At 54.1% G+C, this 20586-nt stretch overlaps 3 protein-coding genes across 3 annotated transcripts; 2 read left to right on the forward strand and 1 right to left on the reverse strand.

The window, feature by feature from the left end:
* Positions 1-675: 675 nt before the first annotated feature.
* On the reverse strand, positions 676-6129 carry SCAMP5 (secretory carrier membrane protein 5). Its single transcript, XM_066196457.1, has 7 exons — positions 6055-6129; positions 4403-4479; positions 4007-4135; positions 2139-2295; positions 1385-1486; positions 1107-1224; positions 676-1014 (listed from the first exon to the last, which is right to left on the reverse strand). The coding sequence occupies exons 2-7, from the start codon at positions 4407-4409 to the stop codon at positions 820-822; spliced, it is 708 nt and encodes a 235-aa protein (XP_066052554.1). The 5' UTR covers positions 4410-4479; positions 6055-6129; the 3' UTR covers positions 676-819.
* A 5474-nt stretch (positions 6130-11603) lies between these two features.
* On the forward strand, positions 11604-12670 carry RPP25 (ribonuclease P and MRP subunit p25). Its single transcript, XM_066196458.1, has one exon. The coding sequence runs from the start codon at positions 11903-11905 to the stop codon at positions 12524-12526; it is 624 nt and encodes a 207-aa protein (XP_066052555.1). The 5' UTR covers positions 11604-11902; the 3' UTR covers positions 12527-12670.
* Positions 12671-14877: 2207 nt separating this feature from the next.
* COX5A (cytochrome c oxidase subunit 5A) lies at positions 14878-19878 on the forward strand. Its single transcript, XM_066196470.1, is given in 7 exon segments — positions 14878-14925; positions 14927-15075; positions 15077-15177; positions 17921-18037; positions 18601-18722; positions 19098-19220; positions 19718-19878. Coding segments are annotated over 6 exon segments (651 nt in total). The 3' UTR covers positions 19212-19220; positions 19718-19878.
* The last annotated feature ends 708 nt before the right edge of the window (positions 19879-20586 follow it).

Here is a 20586-nt window from a genome sequence, read left to right on the forward strand (position 1 = left end):
CCTTGTTCCCCGACACACACACACGCATACACACACACTGGTCCTCCACGTCAAAGTGTAAACTACTCACAACACCACACACTAAGAGAAGTTGTAGATCCTGAGCCAGGGTGTAGATTAGGAATCTCTTGGCTTCCAGCATATCAACAGCAGGATTGAGGGTTTCTCATATTTTTTTCCCTTTTTTTTCCTTTTTTTTCTTTTTTTTTTTAATGCTAATTCAGTCAGCCACCTGCTAGTTAAAAAGCAAAAGAAAAAAGGAGAATTCCCAGGATTGCTTGCCCTTGCTGAGACAGTGGCAAGTGGCTGGACACTACCAACTGAAAGAGAAAACTCACACATGTCAAAATCCCGTGGTTCAGGCTTATTCCAAGAGGGAAGATGGGTGCTGGTTGCTCTTTTTCCCTTTTTGGGGGCATGGGGGGGGGGGCTTTTGGCTGATGAGGTTCTAACGTACACCTATCACCACAGTAATTAAAAAACCACCACTGTACACTATTCCACAGGGAAGAAGAAGACACGTGAATGGACACTGACTATCACGCACAACAAGAGCCCTGCAGGTCAACTCACGGCCTCTTCAGAATTAAAAAAAAAAAAAAGGAGAAAAGAAGAGCTCAAGACAAGAAAAACAGAAAAAAAAAAAAAAAAAGGAAAGAAAAACATCCCAAAGGATCTCGTTACAAAGACGGGAAAAGAACCACCATTATGGTACACTCTGACTTTCTGAGACAGCTGCAGAAACTCAGCTCAGGCTTCCTCCTCCTTTTTTCCCCCCCCTCCCAGCTCTTCCTCCCGAGGACAGAGTCCCGCTGCTGCTCACATCTCGTTGGAGTAGGTGTAGTTGGGGGTGGCCGAGTACTGCGTCTCGTGCTGCATCATCGCGCCCTGCGCCGCCCCCATGGCCGCGTTCTGGGCCGCCTGCTGCACGTGGGGGTTCTTCCAGGCCCCCGTGGTCCACTCCTCCTGCGCTTTGCTGAAGCTCCCGCCGCTGCCCCGGTAAAACTTGTGCACCTGCGGGGAAAACCCAGAGGGGCTGAGCGCCCGGGGCGGCGCCGAGGGCCACCCAAAGCAATGTTCTGGAACCCCTGTTTGTGCTGCTGTACCATGGTGAGGGCAATGAAGGAGAAGACTGCCATGGCCGTGAAGAGCACCGTGGGGATCAGCATCACCACGGCCGAGCCCACGTTGGTCCCAAAGAAGGAAATCGCTGCAATCCAGCCACTGCAAGGAGATGGAAACAACTGGTTCATTCAGCAGCTCTCCCAAAGTGCCAGCAGCCCTCCCAGCTCCTCAAACCATATTCCGCAAGGAGAGAACCAGTAAAGATGCTAAAACACCACAGTGACCACCCCTGTACCCAACACAGCAGCCTTTTCCTTACCAGACCCCCCATCCAGGGATCCCCACTGCCTGGATAATGCTGATCACCAGCTGGGCCATGAAGGTGAAGAAGAAGGCCATGAAGCTGAAGGAACTGTCTGTCCTGCAAGAGAAGGCTCAGTCACACCTGCACCTCCATCCCTGCTGCACTCCAAGGGAAGGGAGATGCTCCTACGTATCAGACCTGGCTGTGGTTTAGCAGGAGGGTGGTGAAAAGCAAAATTAAAGGCAAAAGAGAAACTGCTGAAAAGAGGCCGGTCAAGGGGCACCTGGGAAAGCCACGGGGCACCAGACCCTCCCTACGGCTCAGTCAGCTGGGCTTGAGGACATCTGTGTTGGGACGCGGCTCTTGGCTCACACCACCCCACATGGGGAATAAACACACCCCTACTTCTCTAGATTTGGGGACTGACCTCAGCACCATGGGTAATCCATACAAACACCTCGAGGATTTGTGGAAAAATATAGAAAGATGCCTCAGGGATGAGAGAGAGAGTGGCAGCCCAGCTGCATCCTCACCACTGTCCCCCACCACTGCACAGAGGCACACGGAAAGTGTCCTTTACATCGCCTGATTTGGGGTTTGGCCCCCAGGAAGCCCCAAACACTCTGCTTCTGAAGATTAGAAAGTAAAGCTAAAGGGCTGCACAGAAAGGAATTCCCCCAGTTAGTCAGGCAATGCCCCAAGCTAAACACTGACCATTTCCGAAGGAAAACAAGGCAAAAAGAAGCCAGGCTCAGGTGCGACCACTTACTTGAAAGCTTTGTAAATAGGTCTAAACCAGCAGACATAGGAGCAGGGCGTAAAGAGAATGAGCCAGAGAATTGCCAGTCCAAAATTTACAGCTCCGCCGCCTCCAATGAGCCACGCGAGGCAGCCCACGAGATTCACCGCCAAGGTGATGCTGTTCACTGCAAACACACACACACACACAGAGCAGAGTAGCACGGATGCAAGGGTGGCGCTGAGACACCAAGGACCCCGACCCCAGGGATGCAGCCTCTGAGTCCTGCCCTAGCTGGGCTTCCCTTAAATTAAGCTGGGAGCACATTCCCAGGCTGGCTGGCTGGGCCGAAGGGGGTCAGGCCTCAGCTGAGTGTAACAGGAGGAAAATCAATGTATCACTCAGAGTTGTAATTCCCTAAGCAGTTCCAGGGCTCTGAAGATTGGCAGGAGTCACATCCTGCTGCTCCTATGGAGCCAGGACACATTTCCACTTACAGAAGGAAACTGGAGGAACCGTGGTGAAGTTTTTTTGCTTGCTCCAGATACATCTTTGCTGAAGGAGCTTGTGCAGGAGCTCCCCGAGCACCACTGAGAGTCAAAATCCTGAACTCCTGACCCCGCCTCGCCAGTTCAGGGGGTGAAACATTTCCTTCGCCCACCCCTGCTTGGGATCAGGCCACACAAGGGCTCCGACTATGAATCCCAGCTCAGCAGACACAGGACAAAGCAGAGAAGGCTCAGCTGTGTTCTGACGCCTCCGAGTTCGGAGAATGATTCATTATTTCGACGAGAACGAAAGCCCTCCCACTGCCGCCTGCCTGAGAGCTGCAGCTGGCAAGGGAAGGAGCTCAGCTGCCTGGGCTGCCCTAAAGGACACGAAGGGACCTTCCAGCCACTCTGTACTGGGTGTCTGAGGGGCTGGTGGGGAGAAAATGACCCAGAGAGGAGCTCCAGAGGCAAAACCCAAGGGACAGCAACTGGCTTTGAGAGCCGGTGCTTGTGCTGAGGAGCAAGGACCAAGCTCTGTTACATTAAGAGGAAGAACATCCTGGTTGGGATGGGCAGGGAATTGAACACCTCCAAGACAGCTTCCCCGGGGAAGTACAGCTTCTTTTCTCCCATGCCTTAAACAAGCAAACTCTCCTGACATGATGAAGCTACCCCAGGGTCACCTTCCTGATGGGACACAGCCCCAGGGATGCCAGCCTGGTGCCATGCCAAAAGCAGGAATACACAACCTCTGTGGTGTTAGCTCAGCTCTTCCTAACCCGCCCCTAAAGCACAAGGCACTCCCTGGGCATTGCTGCTTCCAAAGTTCAGGGGAAATGCCTGATAAGGGAACTAAGTCCTTCTAAAAAGAAATGAAATGCTGGTGCCAGCCCGCCCTGAGCTGTGCACGTTTCCACCTATGCTGGGGTGTGACCTGTCCCTCTGGCTCTGTTCCCTGCCCAGGGTTGGTGAAGAAGAGAGATCCAGGATAGTTGGAAGAGCTGGAAGCTGGTGACAGCTCTGTTAGCACAGCACGGCACACAAGAGGCATGCAAGAGGAACAGGCAAGCTCCGGGAAGCCTCAAGCTCCATGTTTTGGGGAGCAAGCACACCAGCCCTCCAGTCTGAGCCGTCTCCTCCTTACAGCAGGACATCAACACCACCACCAATGACCCTGGGACACTGAGCCAGCTCCACAGCTCCATCCTGGAGGCTGGAAGGACTGGGATCCATGGGATGCTGCAGCCCACCTCTCATTCCTGACTTTTGACAGGAGACACCAAGGCCTGGAGGGGGAGAAGGGCTTCCCCTGACCTTGCCCTGCCCTTTCAGCTGGTAGCTCCCTGAGGAGCAACCTTTGGAGAGGCAAACAAATCCTACTGGAGCCATTCCCACGCAGCCACTCACGCATCCAGAGGTAGTAAAGCCGCTTGGCCATGGTCCGGTGCTGCGGTGGGATCTCCGCATCGAAGTCCTGGTAGAAACATGGCTTCAGGGGGATGAATTTGGGCAGGGGAGGGAAGTTGTTCACCTTTTCTGCAAGGAAAAGTTTCACTGGTGTCAGGCACTGCCCAGAACTCAACAAAAACAAGAGGCTTCCTATATTTAGGAAGAACTGACGAGTTTTACACAGGAGTTAAGGATTTCCCATGGAAACCACCACTAACCCACCCAAAAGGATCAAATTCAGCCCTCACTGGCCACACGGATCCTGCAGCCATGGTCACCCACCACCCCAGTGGTGACTAACGAGGTGACATTATGGCCAGCAGAGCCCACGATGATCTCCAGAACCCCCCGTACCTGCCATGCTGGCACACGTTCAGCCTCTCTGCTCCTCAGGAAAAACACTTGGGGAAAACGTGGGAGCGTTAGCAAAGCTGGAGGAGAACGAGAGAAAAGGTTGATTGAAGTGGTCAGAGACCTTTGCAAAAGCCTTCATCTTCCCCCTGTTCCAAAACAACTCAAGGACAGCATTTGCTTCACTTCTGTGACACTGTGGACTATCACACATCCAGGCTGGCACCTGGCTGGCAGTGTGATAAATCCTGGCTCCTCTGGCTCAGGCTTATGTACCAGTTAAGGCAGAAGATTACGAGAGGATCCAGTAATGTGGAGCCTCCCACTCCCAACTGACCTACATCCAGGAGAGGGCCAGGTAGGGCAGCAGGGAAAGGAGGTGGCTGTGGGCAGTTTGAAACCCTCAAGTTCATGACCTGGCCCCAAAATGATACTTTAAAAAATGTATTATTGTTATTTTTGCTGAATTTCAGCAAAGGGGACTACCTGGCTGCCTCGTAGCTGCCATCTCTGCAAGCCCAAGCCAAAAACAAGGCCAAAAAGGGAGCAGGGAAATCAGAGCAGAGAAATCAGCTGGAAAAAAAAATAAATCAGTGGCGATTGTCACTAATGAGTCACTTGAGTGCCTGGCTTAACAATTACTCATGTCATTTGGCACCTCATTCCAGAGCATGCAGGTGGGAAATCGGGGAGCTCGGCATGCCAGGGCCATCCCAGACCATTACATGCTCAGCTCTGTGCCAGAAGTGAAAATTACGACTAATTAAAGCAAAAAATTAAGACCTGAGGTTTTAAATAAAAGCGTGAAGATGGCGTATCCCCACCTGCCCGCAGGTTTTGCCCTTTCCCAGCTATCCAGGCAGAGCTGGCAGCGGCCAGCACATTTCCCAGGACACAGGGTCCCGGCAGTCGGTGCCTGGCACTCCCGGGAGGATTTGGGGGGCTCTCCCCAGGGGTCTTTTCGCACCCTCCAGCGCCAAAGACACAGTGAACCTCCAGGGCTGGTCGTCTCCCGACATCCGCCGGCAGCCCCCGGATGCTTCCATCCCGCCAGTGCTATAAATACGAGCTCCTCGGGCACGGTGACGTCCGCCCGGCCGCCCCGACCCACGTGTGTCGGCAGCGGGGACACACGGGCACCTCCCGACCCCACACCTGCGCCGCCGTGGGGCGAAAACACCGGGATAGAGATCAACTCGGGTGGCGTTTCTTGGCAAAATGAGGAATATGGTGGAGTGGATGGGAAAAGGAGGGGGATCACATAGGTGATGGCACAGAGAAGGAACCCCTCTGGTGCGTGGGGTGGGTTTGGGGAGGGCAGGCAGGGCTCGGCCTCGCCGTGGATCGCTGCCCGTGCGTTTCCACGCGTGAAGGGCTGCGTGCCCCACGCATCCCCACCTCAAAGCCGGCGCAGCCTCCCAGCAGCGGCCTGGATCGGGGAGAAGGGCGGCCCAATCCCCGCACGGTCCCCGGTGCACCCACGCGTGTGCAGGGTCACCGCGGCTGCCCCACGCCGCGCATCCCCCCCCCCCCCCCCGCCCCGCAAATGGGGTGCAGAGCAGGAGGTCGGTGCAAAGGGCGGTCAGCCCCCTCGGAGGCAGCATCCAGCGCCCTCACCCCGAGGCGTTTTCCCTCTCCACACTCCCGGGACTCACCACGTGGCGTGACCCGTGCCGTCCCCTCCGGTTCCCGGCGGGTGGCGGCGGCCGCCCGCCCGCCCGGTGCTGCTCCTGCCGCAGCGACCGCGCTCTCGCGAGACTGAGGCGCCGCCGCCGCTTGGGCTATGGGCAGCGCCGGGATCTCGCGAGAGCGCCTGCCGCTGTCCAGGGTCCTGATGCCGCCGGATGGAGGGGCGGGGCCATGAGGAAAGGGGCGGGGTCATGAGAAAGGGGTGGGGGCTTCACTGGGGGCTCTAAAGGGCTGGGGGTTCCATGGGGCTGGGAGTGCTCTATGGGGCTTGGGGGGCTCTGTAAGGCTGGGGGCTCTATAGGGCTGGGAGTGCTCTGTGGGGCTTGGGAGGCTCTGTAAGGCTGGGGGCTCTATAGGGCTGGGAGTGCTCTGTGGGGCTTGGGAGGCTCTGTAAGGCTGGGGGCTCTATAGGGCTGGGAGTGCTGTATGGGGCTTGGGGGGCTCTGTAAGGTTGGGGGTGCATGGGACTGAGAGTGCTCTGGGGGGCTTTATAAGGATCAGGGTTCTGTGGGGCTGGGAGTGCTCTATGGAGCTTGGGGGGGCCTTACGGGAACGGGGGCTCTATGGGGCTATGGGGCTGCTCTATGGGGCTTGGAGGGCTTTGTGGGGATGGGGGCTCTATGGGGCAGGCATGCCCTACCCAGGGCATGGCAAGCACTATGTGGGTAGAAGACCACCCTCGGTAGGGCAGAGGCTCTGGGGGACAGCCCCTGGCAGGGCACACAGGCTCCCTGTATCCAGGAGGCAATGGGAAACCAGCGGGTCCCATCAGCAGGGCCAAATTTGGTGTACTTCATGTCCACACCCTGATGTGCTTCATTCTGGGGGCAGTAATTAATTAATGGCTTACATGAAGGGCAGAGGATATATTGATTACTTTTGCCAGCTATGCCAAGGTTGGGATGTAGAGGGCAGGGTAAGGGACTGGACTGATTCACAGACAGGCTTCAAAAGCTCCTAAAAGGGATATCAATCCCAAATCAGCCTAAGAGATCCATAGGCTGTGTCCCTTGTTCTCAGTGTCATCACACAGAGTTCTGTGCACACCACTTGGACCTCCTGCCTTAGTGCTTGAGAGAATATCAGTGAAGTATTGTGAAAATTACTTTATTTCACAACTAAATCATCCTCCCTTCCCGAGGTCCAGCCTTGAGGGTCATGGAGGGGCAGCAAGGACAACATCCCACCACGGGAAGATGAGAACAGCTGGGCAAGGAAGCAGCAAAATCTTTTTACACCAGTGAGCCCCGGTGGCCAAACCCCTTCAGCAGGAGAACTGCCTTGCTGTGGGGATGCAAGGAAGGAAGCCTGGCAGAAACAGGGAAAATGCCTGCTTCACAGATGGTAAAATAAAGGGAAGCAGAAAAACCAGCGTGCCACAGATGACCCCATAGCAGGGGGCCCAGCTGTCCACTCCGAACCCTTTCTGGGTCTTGGACCCTGAGCTATTCCCCACAGAGAGCAGGGAACCCTGCACATCCAGCTCCATGCCCTGCCCAGGAGCAGGGAAGGAAAGGGAGGAGGGGATGGAGTCATGGATTCCCACTCCTGCCAAGCACTGGGGATGCTCAGTGCCATGGAGAGCTGCCTGGCTCTGCCTGTGGGCACTGAGCACACTGGAGATTTGGGGCTGATGTCTTGTCCCTTATTTCTTATCTCTCCAGCTTTCTCTCACATAAATTTTCTCCCAGCTGCATCTCTGCTGCCTCAGCACCTTCCCATCCCACTGAGGCTTTGGGAATGGTCACCTACAGACTGATCCTTGCCCTCGGCACTACTACATTCCTGCCTGTCTGCAGGTTTTCCAATCAGGGATATCCAGGAATCAAATGGATGTGTGCTCCCCTCCTTCACAGGGAATGCCTGGAGAGCCAGGATAGAGCAAGAGATAACAGAGGGAAGAGCCTCACTGCCCATCCCACGCTCCCTAAGCAGGGCAGGCTGGGGAAGACGGGCAGGTCCAAAGAAAAGGCTGGATCAAGCAGCAAATTCCCGGCAGGCAAACAGCTTCAAAACCAAGGAAATCAACCCACAGGTTCAGTTTAGGGTCAGTCTGTAGATTGGAGTCCAGACCAGCTGCAGCTGACCCAGAGACCAGTCCTGACACAGCTGAGACTAGGACTGAGACCCCTGGGTCGAGCTTAAAAAGAGCTCCTGGGCCATGAGCAGGGGTGGGCTGGGGTCCCAGGTAGGGTTGGTGAGGAACATTCAGGATTATTGATGCCCTCAGGGTCCTCACAACACCCTCTGCTTATCATGCTGGAGCTCTGCAAAAGGATTTGTCTTATGAAAGGGATTTTTCCCTTTTCTTTCACTGTCGAGCTATTAAAAATGAGGATTATCTTGAGCTCTGTAATTTTCTGCTTACGGTAGGGATAAGAACTCAGCAAAGAGCTGGTGCCACCCTAGGATGCTCCGAGGGTTCCTCTGGCATCTTGACACAGCCCCTGCACCCTGGGCTGCATCCTCCTGGGAAGCAGCAGCTCCAGGACCCTGACTGGGATGCGGGCAGGGGATCCCTGCAGCTGTGGCATCCTAAGGGTCCCTCTGCACCCATTTTCCCAGGGTTACAATCAGCCCTGGCATCATCCCGCTGCCGAGTGCAACGTGATGAGAGGCTGAGACCTGAGCCGGGCCGATGTGACGCAGAGATGGGCGATGGCACCGAGACTTTCCTTGTATCGGATGCTCCCACTTTCCGTCCTGTTCCTGAGCAGGGCCACCTTGGGTGAAAGAAAATATGGAGAGGGCAGGTGGAGGACAGGGGCTCGGGTTACCGCTCCTCTCCAGCTGCCCTGATCTCCATTAGGAATATGTTTCTGGGTTTTTTCCCCCACTTTTATGGGTTTGGCTGGGCTCCGTGCTGTGTCCAGCAGCCCTCTCCATTCTTGCCACTACCAGCTCTCCTCTTGGATGCTCTCCCAAATAGCTCTTCCAAGCTCACGCCTCCTATGGGGGTGGGACCAGGCAAGAGGGTCCCACAGGGGTTTGGAACTCCTCTGGCATGGGATTGGGATGGCACTGGAATGCTCAGAGAGAAACTCTAATGGGAAAAGGGAAGAAGAAACCACTCCCTGGGCTCCACTGTAACCAGAGTAGCTGTTCAGGAAGGACAGATGGACAGTACTCAGGGTGTAATTCCTTTACTGTTATTTTTTCCTCACTCCTGCCTTTCCCATTTGCTTCTTCTCCATTTTAAATGACTCCCCATCCTCTTTTCCAGCTTTTGTTTCCCTGATCCCCCACGGCTGGAGCTGTCTGTGCCTTTGTCCCCCCATCCCTGCTTTTCCTCTTCCACCCTGCTGAGCTCATTTCAGCTATTCCTTGGCTTGGAGTAACCCATCCACTCTGTTGTCCTCCAACAAATAAGCTGACAGGCTAATGAATAGCTTCAGATGGTAATTAGCAACGGAGTTGCTAATAATGAAGTTCATTTACATTTTAAGCGCTGCAGAGGGAAAATAAGCCCCTGTCATTAATGCCCCCCCTGCTCCCAGCAGAGCCTTGGCCTTGGGAGGAATGCACCCCTCTGGAAGCCTTTCAGTGATTGCACCTCTCCCGCCTCCATTTCGGAAGCTGCGATAAGCAGAGTTCATTAAGCAGCAACAAGAGATGGAGGGGGAGAAGCTGCTGCTGCTTCCATCATCCGATGGTGGGGAAGCGCCACGACGCCATGGAAAATGGGCCACGGGAGGTAGGAGCTGGTTCTGGGTCAGGAAAGAAGGGCTGGATGGTTCAGCCAGCACCAGGGATTCACGTGGCTTGCCCAGAGCCCTGGAGCTCTCAGCCCTCCATGTCCATGTAACCGTCCCAGGCTACCTGGATAAGGACCCTGAGGGATTTTTCAGTCACTAAAATCCTTCCCGATTATTTCCCCAGGGGTTTAGCACATTTTGAAGGCAGGAATTTCCCTGAGGGGTTTAATCCGCCCTGCAAGGAGCGAAGTGCCTTCTTCGAGGATTCCATGAAGTGTTTTCAAGTGGAAAGATGAAGAAATGCCATTGTTTTGTCTTGTAGCAGTGAGGAATCCAAGGTGGGAGCATAGGGAATAGGTTTGCTCACTACTGCAGAGCACCAGAAGGGACTTGGGAATGCTCAAAGCCTGGATCTGGTGCTGGGGGTGAGCCTGGATGCGTTGCCTGCCCTGCCTCAGTTTCCCTCTCTGTGCCCAAGGAGCCTCAGAGAGGGTTAGATAGATTGGGAAACAATGCTCTGCATCTCAAGGGGTTTTCCAGCACACTGCTTGTGGATAGAGGCTCCCATGGCACCCCACTGCTCACAGCCCCACCCAGACCCCAATCCAGTGGTTGGATCACGGGGTGTCCCATATCCACCCCCATTTAGGCAGTGGTACCTCCAGAAAGCTGCTTTGGGGACCACAGGGATGTGGGATCCTCCCTGGATAGGAGGTGACAGCCACATCCTGCCTTCACCTCCACGGACATGAGATCGATTTATTTGTGTATTTTTTCAAGCCGTGCTAGGAGTGAAACCAATCCAGGGGCCTCCAGAGGCCGATAAGATTTGACTGCAAGTCAATACTCACATGTCTTTCCACTGTGCAATGATCCCCTGGCCAGCGGGGCGGGAGGGGACAGGCAGGTGACAGGGGCGGGCAGAGGGCCAGCCCGGGGCAGGGACGTTTCCTCTGCTCCGTGAAGGGATTTGGGGCAGGAAGAGGACATCTCCTGGCCTGCAGCAGGGATTTTCTGGGATTTGTTGCCAGTACATGTGATGGTGAGCCCACAGTGGGCAGCTCCACTTTGGCGATGTGGAGATGAATGAGGGACAGGGACTAAGAGAGCAGCAGGGAGAGGGAGGGATGGAGAAGGAGGAGGAGCAGGGGAGAGAGAAATTGCCCGTGAAAACCAGCTCCGCCACGGCATCTGCTCCTCGGAGCTTTGGGAATTGAGAGGTTTTCCTGCCGGCTGAGAACGCGGGGTGTTGGGGGGAGCAGAGCCCTGGCACACTCGAGGCATGCTCGCCTGCGATGCCATCTGCCAGGCTTTCTCCTGGCTGCGGGTTCCACTGGCTTCTCTCATGGCTAATAAGGGTCGAGCTCAGAGTCCCAAGTACTTCCCGAAGTACCTGCTGCATCCTTGTGCCATCCCTGGACACAGCGTGGCTGGGATTCTGCATCTCTCTGGGAATGCTGCAGGACAGGCAGGCAGGGTGACATTTGCAGTTAGCAGTGGGTGTCCTTGAGAGGAGCGAGCACCGAGAGAAGGGACCAGGTTCTCTTTAAGGGGGCAGGACTTTGGGAACATTATGAAGGCAAGAGTGAGCTTCTTCCTCTGCCTTCCACCCTCCCCTCCTTCCCTTCTCTGTTCCGGGACAGAGACCTGAGTTCCCTGCCCTCCCCTTTGCCTGGCAGGGATGAAGGCAGGAGCTGGGTGCTGGGATGGGCGACTGAGCAGAGGAGGAGGAGGAGGAGGGGAGGAAGGGGAGGGAGAGGGGGAGGATCTGCTAATTACACAGAACAGCTCTGGGGGCTGCTGAAGTCCAGAATGAAGCAAAGAGCAGCAGAAGCGAGTGCTGCAGTGGGAGCGGAGGAGCCCAAGCATCACGGAGAGCTGGAGCCGGCTGTTATCTCTGCTGGGAGCAGCTGGGAGTATCCAGGGGATCCTGCAGCCTTGTCTCCCACAGGAGACAGCCTCTGGCACTTCCACCGAGCCCCCTCCCAGCCCCCGGAGAGCCGAGGGGAAGGGGCTGGGGGTTGCAGGACGCAGAGCTGGGCTGGAGGGCAGCGAGGTCAGCCCTGCTATGGTCGCGGGGGCTAGGGACCTGTGTGGATCCACCGGGAAGAGGTGAAGGATGGCTGCCAAAGGAGGGAGAGCCAAGCCCGTTGCCCAGTCCGGGATGGAGAACTTCCGAAAGGTGAGGACCTCGGAGGAGGAGATGCCATTGCCCTTCCCAGACCTGCCCCCGGATGTGGTGGAGATGAAAGTGAAAGAGGGCAGCAAGATCAGGAACCTGATGAACTTTGCCATGGCCCAGATGGAGCTGAAGGGCAGGCGACAGATTGTGTTCAGCGGCTGCGGCAGGGCGGTCACCAAGACCATCACCTGCGTGGAGATCATGAAGCGCAAGCTGGGAGGGCTCCACCAGGTCACCAAGGTACGCTACAAAACCGTGCTGGAGGTCTGGGAGAACCAGGACCCACCACCCGATGGCCTCGCACAGAACCTGACTGTCCACAAGAACGTCCCCTCCATCTGCATCCTGCTCTCCCGGGACCCCCTGGATCCCAACCAGACAGGATACCAGCCCCCAGAGCCCCGGCATGAGGCGGGAGAAGACACATCGGGATGCTCCACCACGGGGCTGAAGCGGCAGCTGCCGCCTCCCTGCGAGGAGCTGCTGCCCAAGAAGCTGCAGGTACAGGTGTCTGACAGCCCTAGGGGCTCGGGGACCACCTCTGGCCAGCTGGACCACTGACCCCAATGCCTCCCACCCCACCGGCCAAGTATTGAGGCAGGAATATCCACTCCTTCCAGGGTCACTGGTGGGCTGCAGGCTCCCCCTGACCTGTCCCCACTTGCTGCTCCTTGACCCCTGTGGATGGGGGTCCCCAGATTTGGCGTGAGGTTAAACCCACCTCTTGGTTATGGACTGAAGCAGGTGAGGATGTGGGGGGGGGGGGGGGGTGTCGAGCTGGTGACCTCTAATTCGGCCACCCAGGGACACTGTGACCACCAGCCACATCCTGCAGCGACTCCCATGGAGCCAGATCAGCTGAGGGGTGCCCGGACCACCACCACCACTCCCCACTGCAACGCCTCATCCATCAGGAGAGATGGGTTTGCCCCAAGCTTGTTGGAATAAAACCTTCATTATCAAACCTGCTGCTGAGGAGCTGTCAGAGTTATTAATGCTGGGCTCAGCGTCCTGTGGGGCTGTGATTCATCCCAAAAACCCACCCAAACAAGCACAGAGGTTGCTCCCTCCCTGCGTCCACAGAGCCAAGCTGCACTGTGCTGCCTGCCTGTGGGACAGCACAAGGAAATAAAACAACCTGCATCGGATACTCTGGTCTGGAGTCGGGGGAAACCATCGTGTGGGGAGCTGGGGGCGATGGAAGCGTTGGGCGGGGGGTTATTGTGACTGGATGCAGTGCCCAGCACAGGACGAGGAGGTTTTGGGGTCATGCCTTGGCTGCAGAGTGCTTTGGAGCAAAATCCCTGCTACTTCCAGGGGGTAAAGAGAAAAGAATGGAAAATAAAAGCTCTTTAGAAATAGTCGAGATATGTCTATGGGAAAATGTGATTTGCTGTTTCTCCGTAGGTTTTTGTTTGGTTTTATTTTTTTTTTTTCTCTTGGCTGCTGGTGATGGCACGGATCAGCATGTTGAAGGCTGCTGCCAACTCAGGACAAGGAGATCCTAGCCAAACTCTGTCCCTTGGAAGAATGGGACTGGGATCTCCTGTGCTGGCACAGCAGCACCTGGCAAAACCCCAGTTCCAGTGGGGGGACAGGGGAGATGTGGGCGCTGGATTATGGAATGCCAAGCCCTGATCCACCTGGTTCCATCCGCCCAGCGCTCAGGGGCACTGCGGGATGAAATAATCGGTATTAAGGAGCAAACCCTTCCCAAAATCCACGTGAGGGATTCTCTGGCTGCAGCTGCCTTATCTCCCTGCCTCACTCCTGCTCTACAGGGACAGTCAGCATTCCCTCTTTGTCAAGGGCTTGCTTGGCTGGGAGCGGGAATGAAAGGAGAGGAGGAGGAAGCGGGGTCTATTTTGTGAGGCAGTGACCTTGTTATCTCCCTCAGCAGGCAGCTGCTCCTCAGACCAGAGGCTCGTGTTTATCTGCCCTGATGCAGATTGATTCCCTTCACTTGCACATTAATTTCCAACTGTTTTTTTAATGTTAATGATTTTTTTTTGGTGGTGGGTTTGGGGCTGGGAAAGCTTTGGGCTCTGTCCCATCCAGCTCTTCCCAGTTCCTTTCTCCTGTGCAGACCCCATTGAGGATCAACCCTCCACCCCACATGGGAGCACCAGGTACAGGCACCTACCCCAAATGCATTAAAAATCACTAATAAAATTAATTAATAAACTTATAATTAATAAAGCCCTCTGATTTATTAATAAACACTCTGGTCAGAGCCTGAATAAATCCCTCTGATTTATTAATAAACACTCTGGTCAGAGCCTGAAGATTGTGGGAGCCACACAGCAGAACACTAATAGCCCTTCACCTTCACGACTGCTACCTCACATTTCTCTGAGCTAGGAAAAAAAGAATAAAAATAATCTATTTCTCCTTATTTTATTAATTCGCAACATCTTTTTAATTGATCTCATAGGCAGGTAGTTTCCAATCACAGAGGCAGCACTGGGGATTTTACCCTCCTTGCTTTGCTGGCTGTGGACTGATGGCTTCCTGCATGAGAAAATAATTTTAAAAAATTTTATTTAAAACAGGACGATGATACCGGGGACATGGCGAGTGGAACAATCACCATGGTTTTGTGCGGCACTGCTGAGGCACTGCCTCGGGGACGAGTTTTGGGGCGATTTCCGACGCGGCAGCTGAGCCGGTCTGCGACCATTCCCCTCACAGGGACCGAGTGGAGCGGGTACCCACTGACAGGGACGGGGAGGCTGCACTAGGGCTGCGCAGGCTCGGCTAAACGGGGACAGCACCAGCCTGAACCCCTCCAAACCGAGCCCGAGCACTCCCGAGGAGCGGCCCGCTGAGCACAGGGACCCCCGCGGCCGCTGCCCTCACGCACAAAATGGCGGCGGGCCCCGCCCCAAGATGGCGGCCGGCCCCGCCCCAAGATGGCGGCCGGCCCGCCCCGCCGCGCCCCCAGCCCGTCCCCGCGGCCGCGCCGCCCTTCCGCGCTGCCGGTGCGTTCCCGCCGCGCCGCTGTTCCCGCCTGCGCGTCCCCCCCCCCCCGCCCCCGGCCCTCACTTCCGTCCCTCCCTCCCGGTGCGGGAGCTAGCGGCGCGCCCCCGGTGCCCGGTGCCGTCTCCCTCATTCACAGCCCACCGCCATGCTGGCCGCCAGCGCCTCTCTCCTCCGCCGCTGCGCCGTCTCCGGCTTCCGCGCCGCCGTCCGCCGGCCCGCCGGCCCAGCAGGTGAGCGGCCACACTCGTCTCCGTCCATCCCAGTGCAGTCTGGCCGCGGTTGGTGCCCGGGCTCCCGGCTCGGCGGGACGGGAGGCGGCGAGGCCCGGCGTGTCCTTGCGGTGACCCCGCGGCCTAGCGCGGGCCGCCTCCGCCGCTCCGGCCGCCGCCACCGGGACCGCGCCGCCGGTACCGCCGCGGCGGGCACCGGGCACCCCCGGGGGCTGCGGCGGGCGGCGGCCGCGCCTTCCCTGCGCCCCCCGCCAAGGTGACATTGATGGAGGGCGGCGGTGACCTCCGCAGCATCGGCCACCCTCGCGTTCTCTCCAGCTCCGCGCCGGCCCTCGCGCTCCTAATTAACACCTCAATTAATTTTATTTATAATATTAACACCTTGTTAATAGGGAGAGGAGGAGGACTAGCCCCGGGCAGCGTGGTGTGATGGTGGCCAGGGTGGCAGGGCTGGAAGGCAGAGACTGCAGAGAATACACTGCCTGTGTATCGCAGTTAATGCCTAATTAACTTTCTGCATCGCAATTAATACCTAATTAACGGACACTGATAATGCTCGGGGACTTCTGTGTGCCTCGGCTGCGGCATGTGTGAGTTAAACAGCTGCCTTACGGAGCCTGTCTGCGTCTTTTTAAATAATAAGCGCAGGATTACTTAGATGCTGCTCTACAGCCTTGGTCTTTTGTTGTCTTAAATCCACTGAAAGTCTTTGCTCGGTGTTCTTTGAGCTGCTGAACCTCGGCTGCTACTGGGCCTCGTTTCCAGCATGCTCCGTGTTCTTCTTTTCCAAGGTCTTGTGTTACAAACACGCCACTTTAAAGTCCTGCGACCCCCTTGCAGGGGGGTTCTGTTGCTGCAAAACCTTCCCTGTGGAATCCCTGGGCTCCTCCTCCTCAGCTTTTCAGTGAATTAATGTTTTTCTTCGCTTGTGTTTTTCTTCTGTGCTTGTTACCGCAGAAAACTGGCCAATTCCAGCCCTCGGGGAGAAGCTTTAACGTGTTTTTGTGTCATATTAGGTGATTTTAGGCTTCCCAGGCTCTTAAAGTGAACTGTTGAGTTCACCTTAAAGTAAAGGTACTTGCCCTTTGGTTCTTTGAGTTGGGAATCTCTGCCTGGTTAGGTTGGCATGGCTTGACTGTCACACACACACACACACATGTCATGTGTGTGACAGTGACCTTGATGGACCCCGCTGAAACTCGGGGCAGAGGGACACTCCGAGTCCAATCTGCAGATACAAACATTCATGTGCACAAGAAACATGGCAGCAATTGAGAAACGCAGCCTGGAAATCCAGAGTTTTAATTCCTATGGTCTTGTATTTGCCTCCTGGAAAGGCTTTAAATTTAGACTTAAAATGGCATTTGAGCGCTTCAACTTAGGCTTTTCTCCAGCTGAGATTTGATGTTTCTCCGTAAGTTTTTGGTTTTGTTTTTTTTTTTTCTCTCCCAGGGAAAACAGGGATTCTCCTTCAATCAGCTGAAATCTGAAGTGTCCTGGGAGCAGGAGCATTTACAGAGCCCTGCTCTTGCTCTCAGCTCAGCTGTGCAGGAAATTTGCTGCAGGAAGCAGGGTCAAAGGTCTGCTCAGGAGCTGGGGAAAGGGGAGGGAATTTCCCTGCAGAAGCCAAAAGTGCATTTTAATTAGGTCTTGGCCTGTTGTTTACTTTTCCATGGCTAAAATAAATAAAGCTATTTTCATGCTGACATTACATAAACCAGCATTGCGGCTGAAATGTTGGCCCAGGCTTAATTTTGCTGAAAAAGCAAATTGCCTGCTAATTGGGTTGTCATTAATGGGACCAAAGAGAAGTATATCAGCAAAAATACAACCCAGTTCTGTTGGTTTGTTTGTTTTCTTTTAAATGAAACCCTAAAGTTGATCACTGTGGGTGGTTCATGCTAGGTTTAAGAAAGAAAAAGTCAGGAGCTAAATTTGACTTCTGTGAAGCAGAGCTTTGAGCTCCAAGGTCGTATCTGGTGTGTGACCTCTCTGCAAATATTAGTGGAGTAAGATTAGCAGTGGGGAAAGGAAGCTCCAGGCTTGTGGTTCTTCAGTTTAGTTCCCTTGGAAAACTGTTCCAACCTTTGTGGGGTAAAAAAGACACAGAAAACGAGTAATTTGTGGTAGTGCTGAGTGAAGAAACAAATCAATGGTCATATCAGACTAATTTATGAATTGACATGCAATCTGCTTTTGTGATTAGTTATTAATGCAATTGCAACCTTGAGATCCAGGAGTTTTCTCTTAAACAGACACAGACTGATCATTTTTTTTCCTCCTCCAACCCTTCCATTGGAAGGATTATCTCTCACACCTTTGCTTTTGAGACCCTCCGTAGGAATTGTGTGAAATTTTGTTGGTGAAGGATGTGCCTGTTAAAGCTTCTCAGTCTCACTTGGCTGTGGGAAGAGGGAGCACTTCCTGTATTTTACAGAAAAGGGAATGCCAGAAAACCTCACAAGGATTGGTATACAGAGTTGGTTTTTGTGTGTCTTTCCCCTGCTCTCACCAGTGCTCTGGGAACACTTCAGAAGTCTCATATGGAAAACAACAGAGACTTTGCCACAACATAAACCATGGTATTTAATAAGTTACATCCACCCAGAGCTCATCCAGGACTGATCCAGAGCGACTGTAACAAGGGAAATCCATATTTTATGGCTCCTGGCCTCTTGGTCAGGACTAAAGTCGTGTTACCTTCCTTTTGCTCCAAGTTTGTTCCTTTTTTTCCTGGATTCAGCTGTGCTTCCTGCCCGCTGCTACTCTCATGGGTCACAAGAGTCAGATGAAGAATTTGATGCTCGCTGGGTGACGTATTTCAACAAGCCAGATATTGATGCCTGGGAGCTCAGGAAAGGTACGTTGAAGAACAGGGAAGCACAACCTGGAGTAAATGGAAGTTTTGTGGCCACTTCAGTTGGCATTTTGTGGACTCCCCATCCCTGTGAGTTGGGGAGTTGGACAGGGCTTGGAGTAACCTGGTCTAGTGGAAGGTGTCCCTGCCCATGACAGAATGGTGGACTAGCTGATCTTTGAGGTCCCTTCCAACCCGAACCATTCCATGATATTAACACCTGGATTGGAGGAAGAGTAACGTTTACTCCAAGGAAAGTGTGTTTGAGCTCTACTAAGTTCTTGTTTCTTTAGACTTTGACTAATGGCTTGGCCATAACTCCCTCCAGTCTGTCTGGCTGTCTCTGGTTTGGAGTTGCCAAGTTTTATTAAACTTCCCCAATTAGGCCTTAAAAATGTGACTGCATAAGCAGGTTATTGCAGCCAGAGGGATCATTCCAGCAGCACCTGCCTGACGAGGTGCTGGCTTTTTCTGCTGGAGAGGAAAGGAGTAGACAGCAAGGAGTTCCTTTTAAGAGCATGACAACCTGGTTCCAAGTTCCCCTTGGTGTTTCCTTTTCTCCACAGGCATAAACACACTGGTGGGCTACGACCTGGTCCCGGAGCCCAAAATCATCGACGCGGCTCTGAGGGCCTGCAGACGGTTAAATGACTTTGCCAGCGCTGTCCGCATCCTAGAAGTTGTAAAGGTGGGTGGGACTGCTCTGTTCCCGTTGCTAGAGCCTGGCAGCAGGGGAGTTCCCCCTGGCTTTTTCCTTCTGCAAAAGCAAAGCACACTTCCCTGCTGCCACAATCGATGGCTCCGTGATGAGCACGAAGCTTCCTGGCTTCTTGAGGGACTGAGAGCAGTAACTCAGAAAGCTCTCTTGGAAAACACCTGAAACCAGCTCCTTGAAACCTGAAGCCAGCCTTGCCAGGGACTTAAGCCGGGACTTCTATTTCAGCCCTAGAGAGCAGGAGCTCTGTTCTGCCACAAGCGAGGGCTGAGGTGGGAGGCTTTGGAGACACGTGTGTTGAAGTAACTTCATTCTTTGTTTTTTGTTGTTTTGTTTTTTTTTTTTCAGGACAAGGCAGGACCTCACAAGGACATCTATCCTTATGTTATCCAGGAGCTTAGACCAACTTTGAGTGAACTTGGAATCTCCACTCCAGAGGAACTGGGCCTGGACAAAGCATAAACCTTGTTGGTAAGGTTTGATGTTGCTTCCCAGACTCTTGGCATGGGACTCCTGGACCCCAAACCCCCTGGCAAAGACAGCATAGGCAAGACTTAATATGCTGTAATCCCGGAGTAAAATAAAGCCCTAAATAAAAATCCTTGTGGAAATGAAGCCTCTTAACTCAGTTTCCTCACGAGATAACCAGCGTCATGTTCTTTTTTAAAATATTATGCTTAGGATAGAGGTACTGTGTGTCAGACTGCTGCAAATAGTGCTTGATTCTGGATCTTTTTAAGTCCTTTTCCTCTTCCTCGCCCTGGGATACAATGTCTTGGTGCCAGGGGTCCTGAATCGGCTGTGCTGGGAATGCCATACCTGCATTTTTGAGCTGAGGATGGTTAAACAAGGCTTTGAAGGTTAAAGGAATGAAAATAACTCATTTGGGACCTCATGGAAACTTTGTGGAGATTCTCAGCTGCTGCTTTAACAGCTTTTTTTTTTTCCCCTGTTCTTTTCTGTTCCAGGTGCATTACTCAAGCATTTCACTGATGCTACCTGATTGTACACGGTCACCTGGAGAGACAAACTTTAAATCTTACCTGAAATAACTTCTTCCTTTATTGAGTCACAATGGAAGTGCTGTGAAGTTGGGCCTAATAAAGGGAAAACTGGTTTGAGTGATGCAGTTACCAGTGCCTCGTGTGGTTATTTCCTGTTACTTCTGTAGGGAAAAAAGAAGGAACGAACCATGAATGTGCTCCTAGGAGCTTCTAAATTGTTACTTACTCTGCAAAGCCTGTGTCCAGATTTCCCAAGCACCTGGCTCTAGGAAAGGAAGAGAAGGAGCTGTGTTTGGAGAGCGTGGTTCCTGTGTGCACAGTTTTGGGGAGGAGGAGAACAAGACCTGGGAGAAGGCATTTCTCTGGGGTGATGTCTGGAGGCTCCTGTTTGCCAGGATCATGTCCTCACCGGGAAGGGGATCTGTTCTGGGATATACTGTCCCTGTTTTCCACTCAGCTCTGGCCCAGGCAAGGGTTTGGGAAAGAATAAAACACCAACAAAAGTGGTGTGTGTGCACAGGGGTAATGGGGCTGGGGTATATCCGTGGGAGGAGACGTGAAATGTCTGAATTCTGTTGTTATTTTCCTCCTAGAAGAGGGGAATTTTCTGGGAAAACAGGAATTTTTCTGCAAAGTGGGCTCAGGCCAGGAGCCGTGCCGCGCAACGCCTGCTGTTGTGTCCCGTTCTCCCGTTCCTCTCTCCTGTCCCATCCCGTACCGCAGTCCTGTCCTGCTGTCCCATCCCTCTGTCCGGTCCCAACGCGCATGCGCGGCAGAGGGGCGCGCCTTTTTCCCGCCTCCCATTGGCTGAGCCCCGCCAGCCTCGCGCTGCC

Source organism: Chamaea fasciata, unplaced genomic scaffold (assembly GCF_029207755.1).
Source record: "Chamaea fasciata isolate MVZ Bird 193981 ecotype frontalis unplaced genomic scaffold, bChaFas1.0.hap1 SCAF_14, whole genome shotgun sequence".
In the NCBI taxonomy this organism is placed as follows: Eukaryota; Metazoa; Chordata; class Aves; order Passeriformes; family Sylviidae; genus Chamaea; species Chamaea fasciata.

Coding starts and splice junctions, on each gene's coding strand:
- RPP25 (XM_066196458.1), top strand. CDS start 11,903: ATGGCTGCCAAAGGAGGGAGAGCCAAGCCCGTTGCCCAGTCCGGGATG.
- SCAMP5 (XM_066196457.1), bottom strand. Junction 2,296..4,006: donor GCTTTACTACCTCTGGATGC/GTGAGTGGCTGC, acceptor GTGTGTTTGCAG/TGAACAGCATCACCTTGGCG. Junction 1,487..2,138: donor CCTATTTACAAAGCTTTCAA/GTAAGTGGTCGC, acceptor CTTCTCTTGCAG/GACAGACAGTTCCTTCAGCT.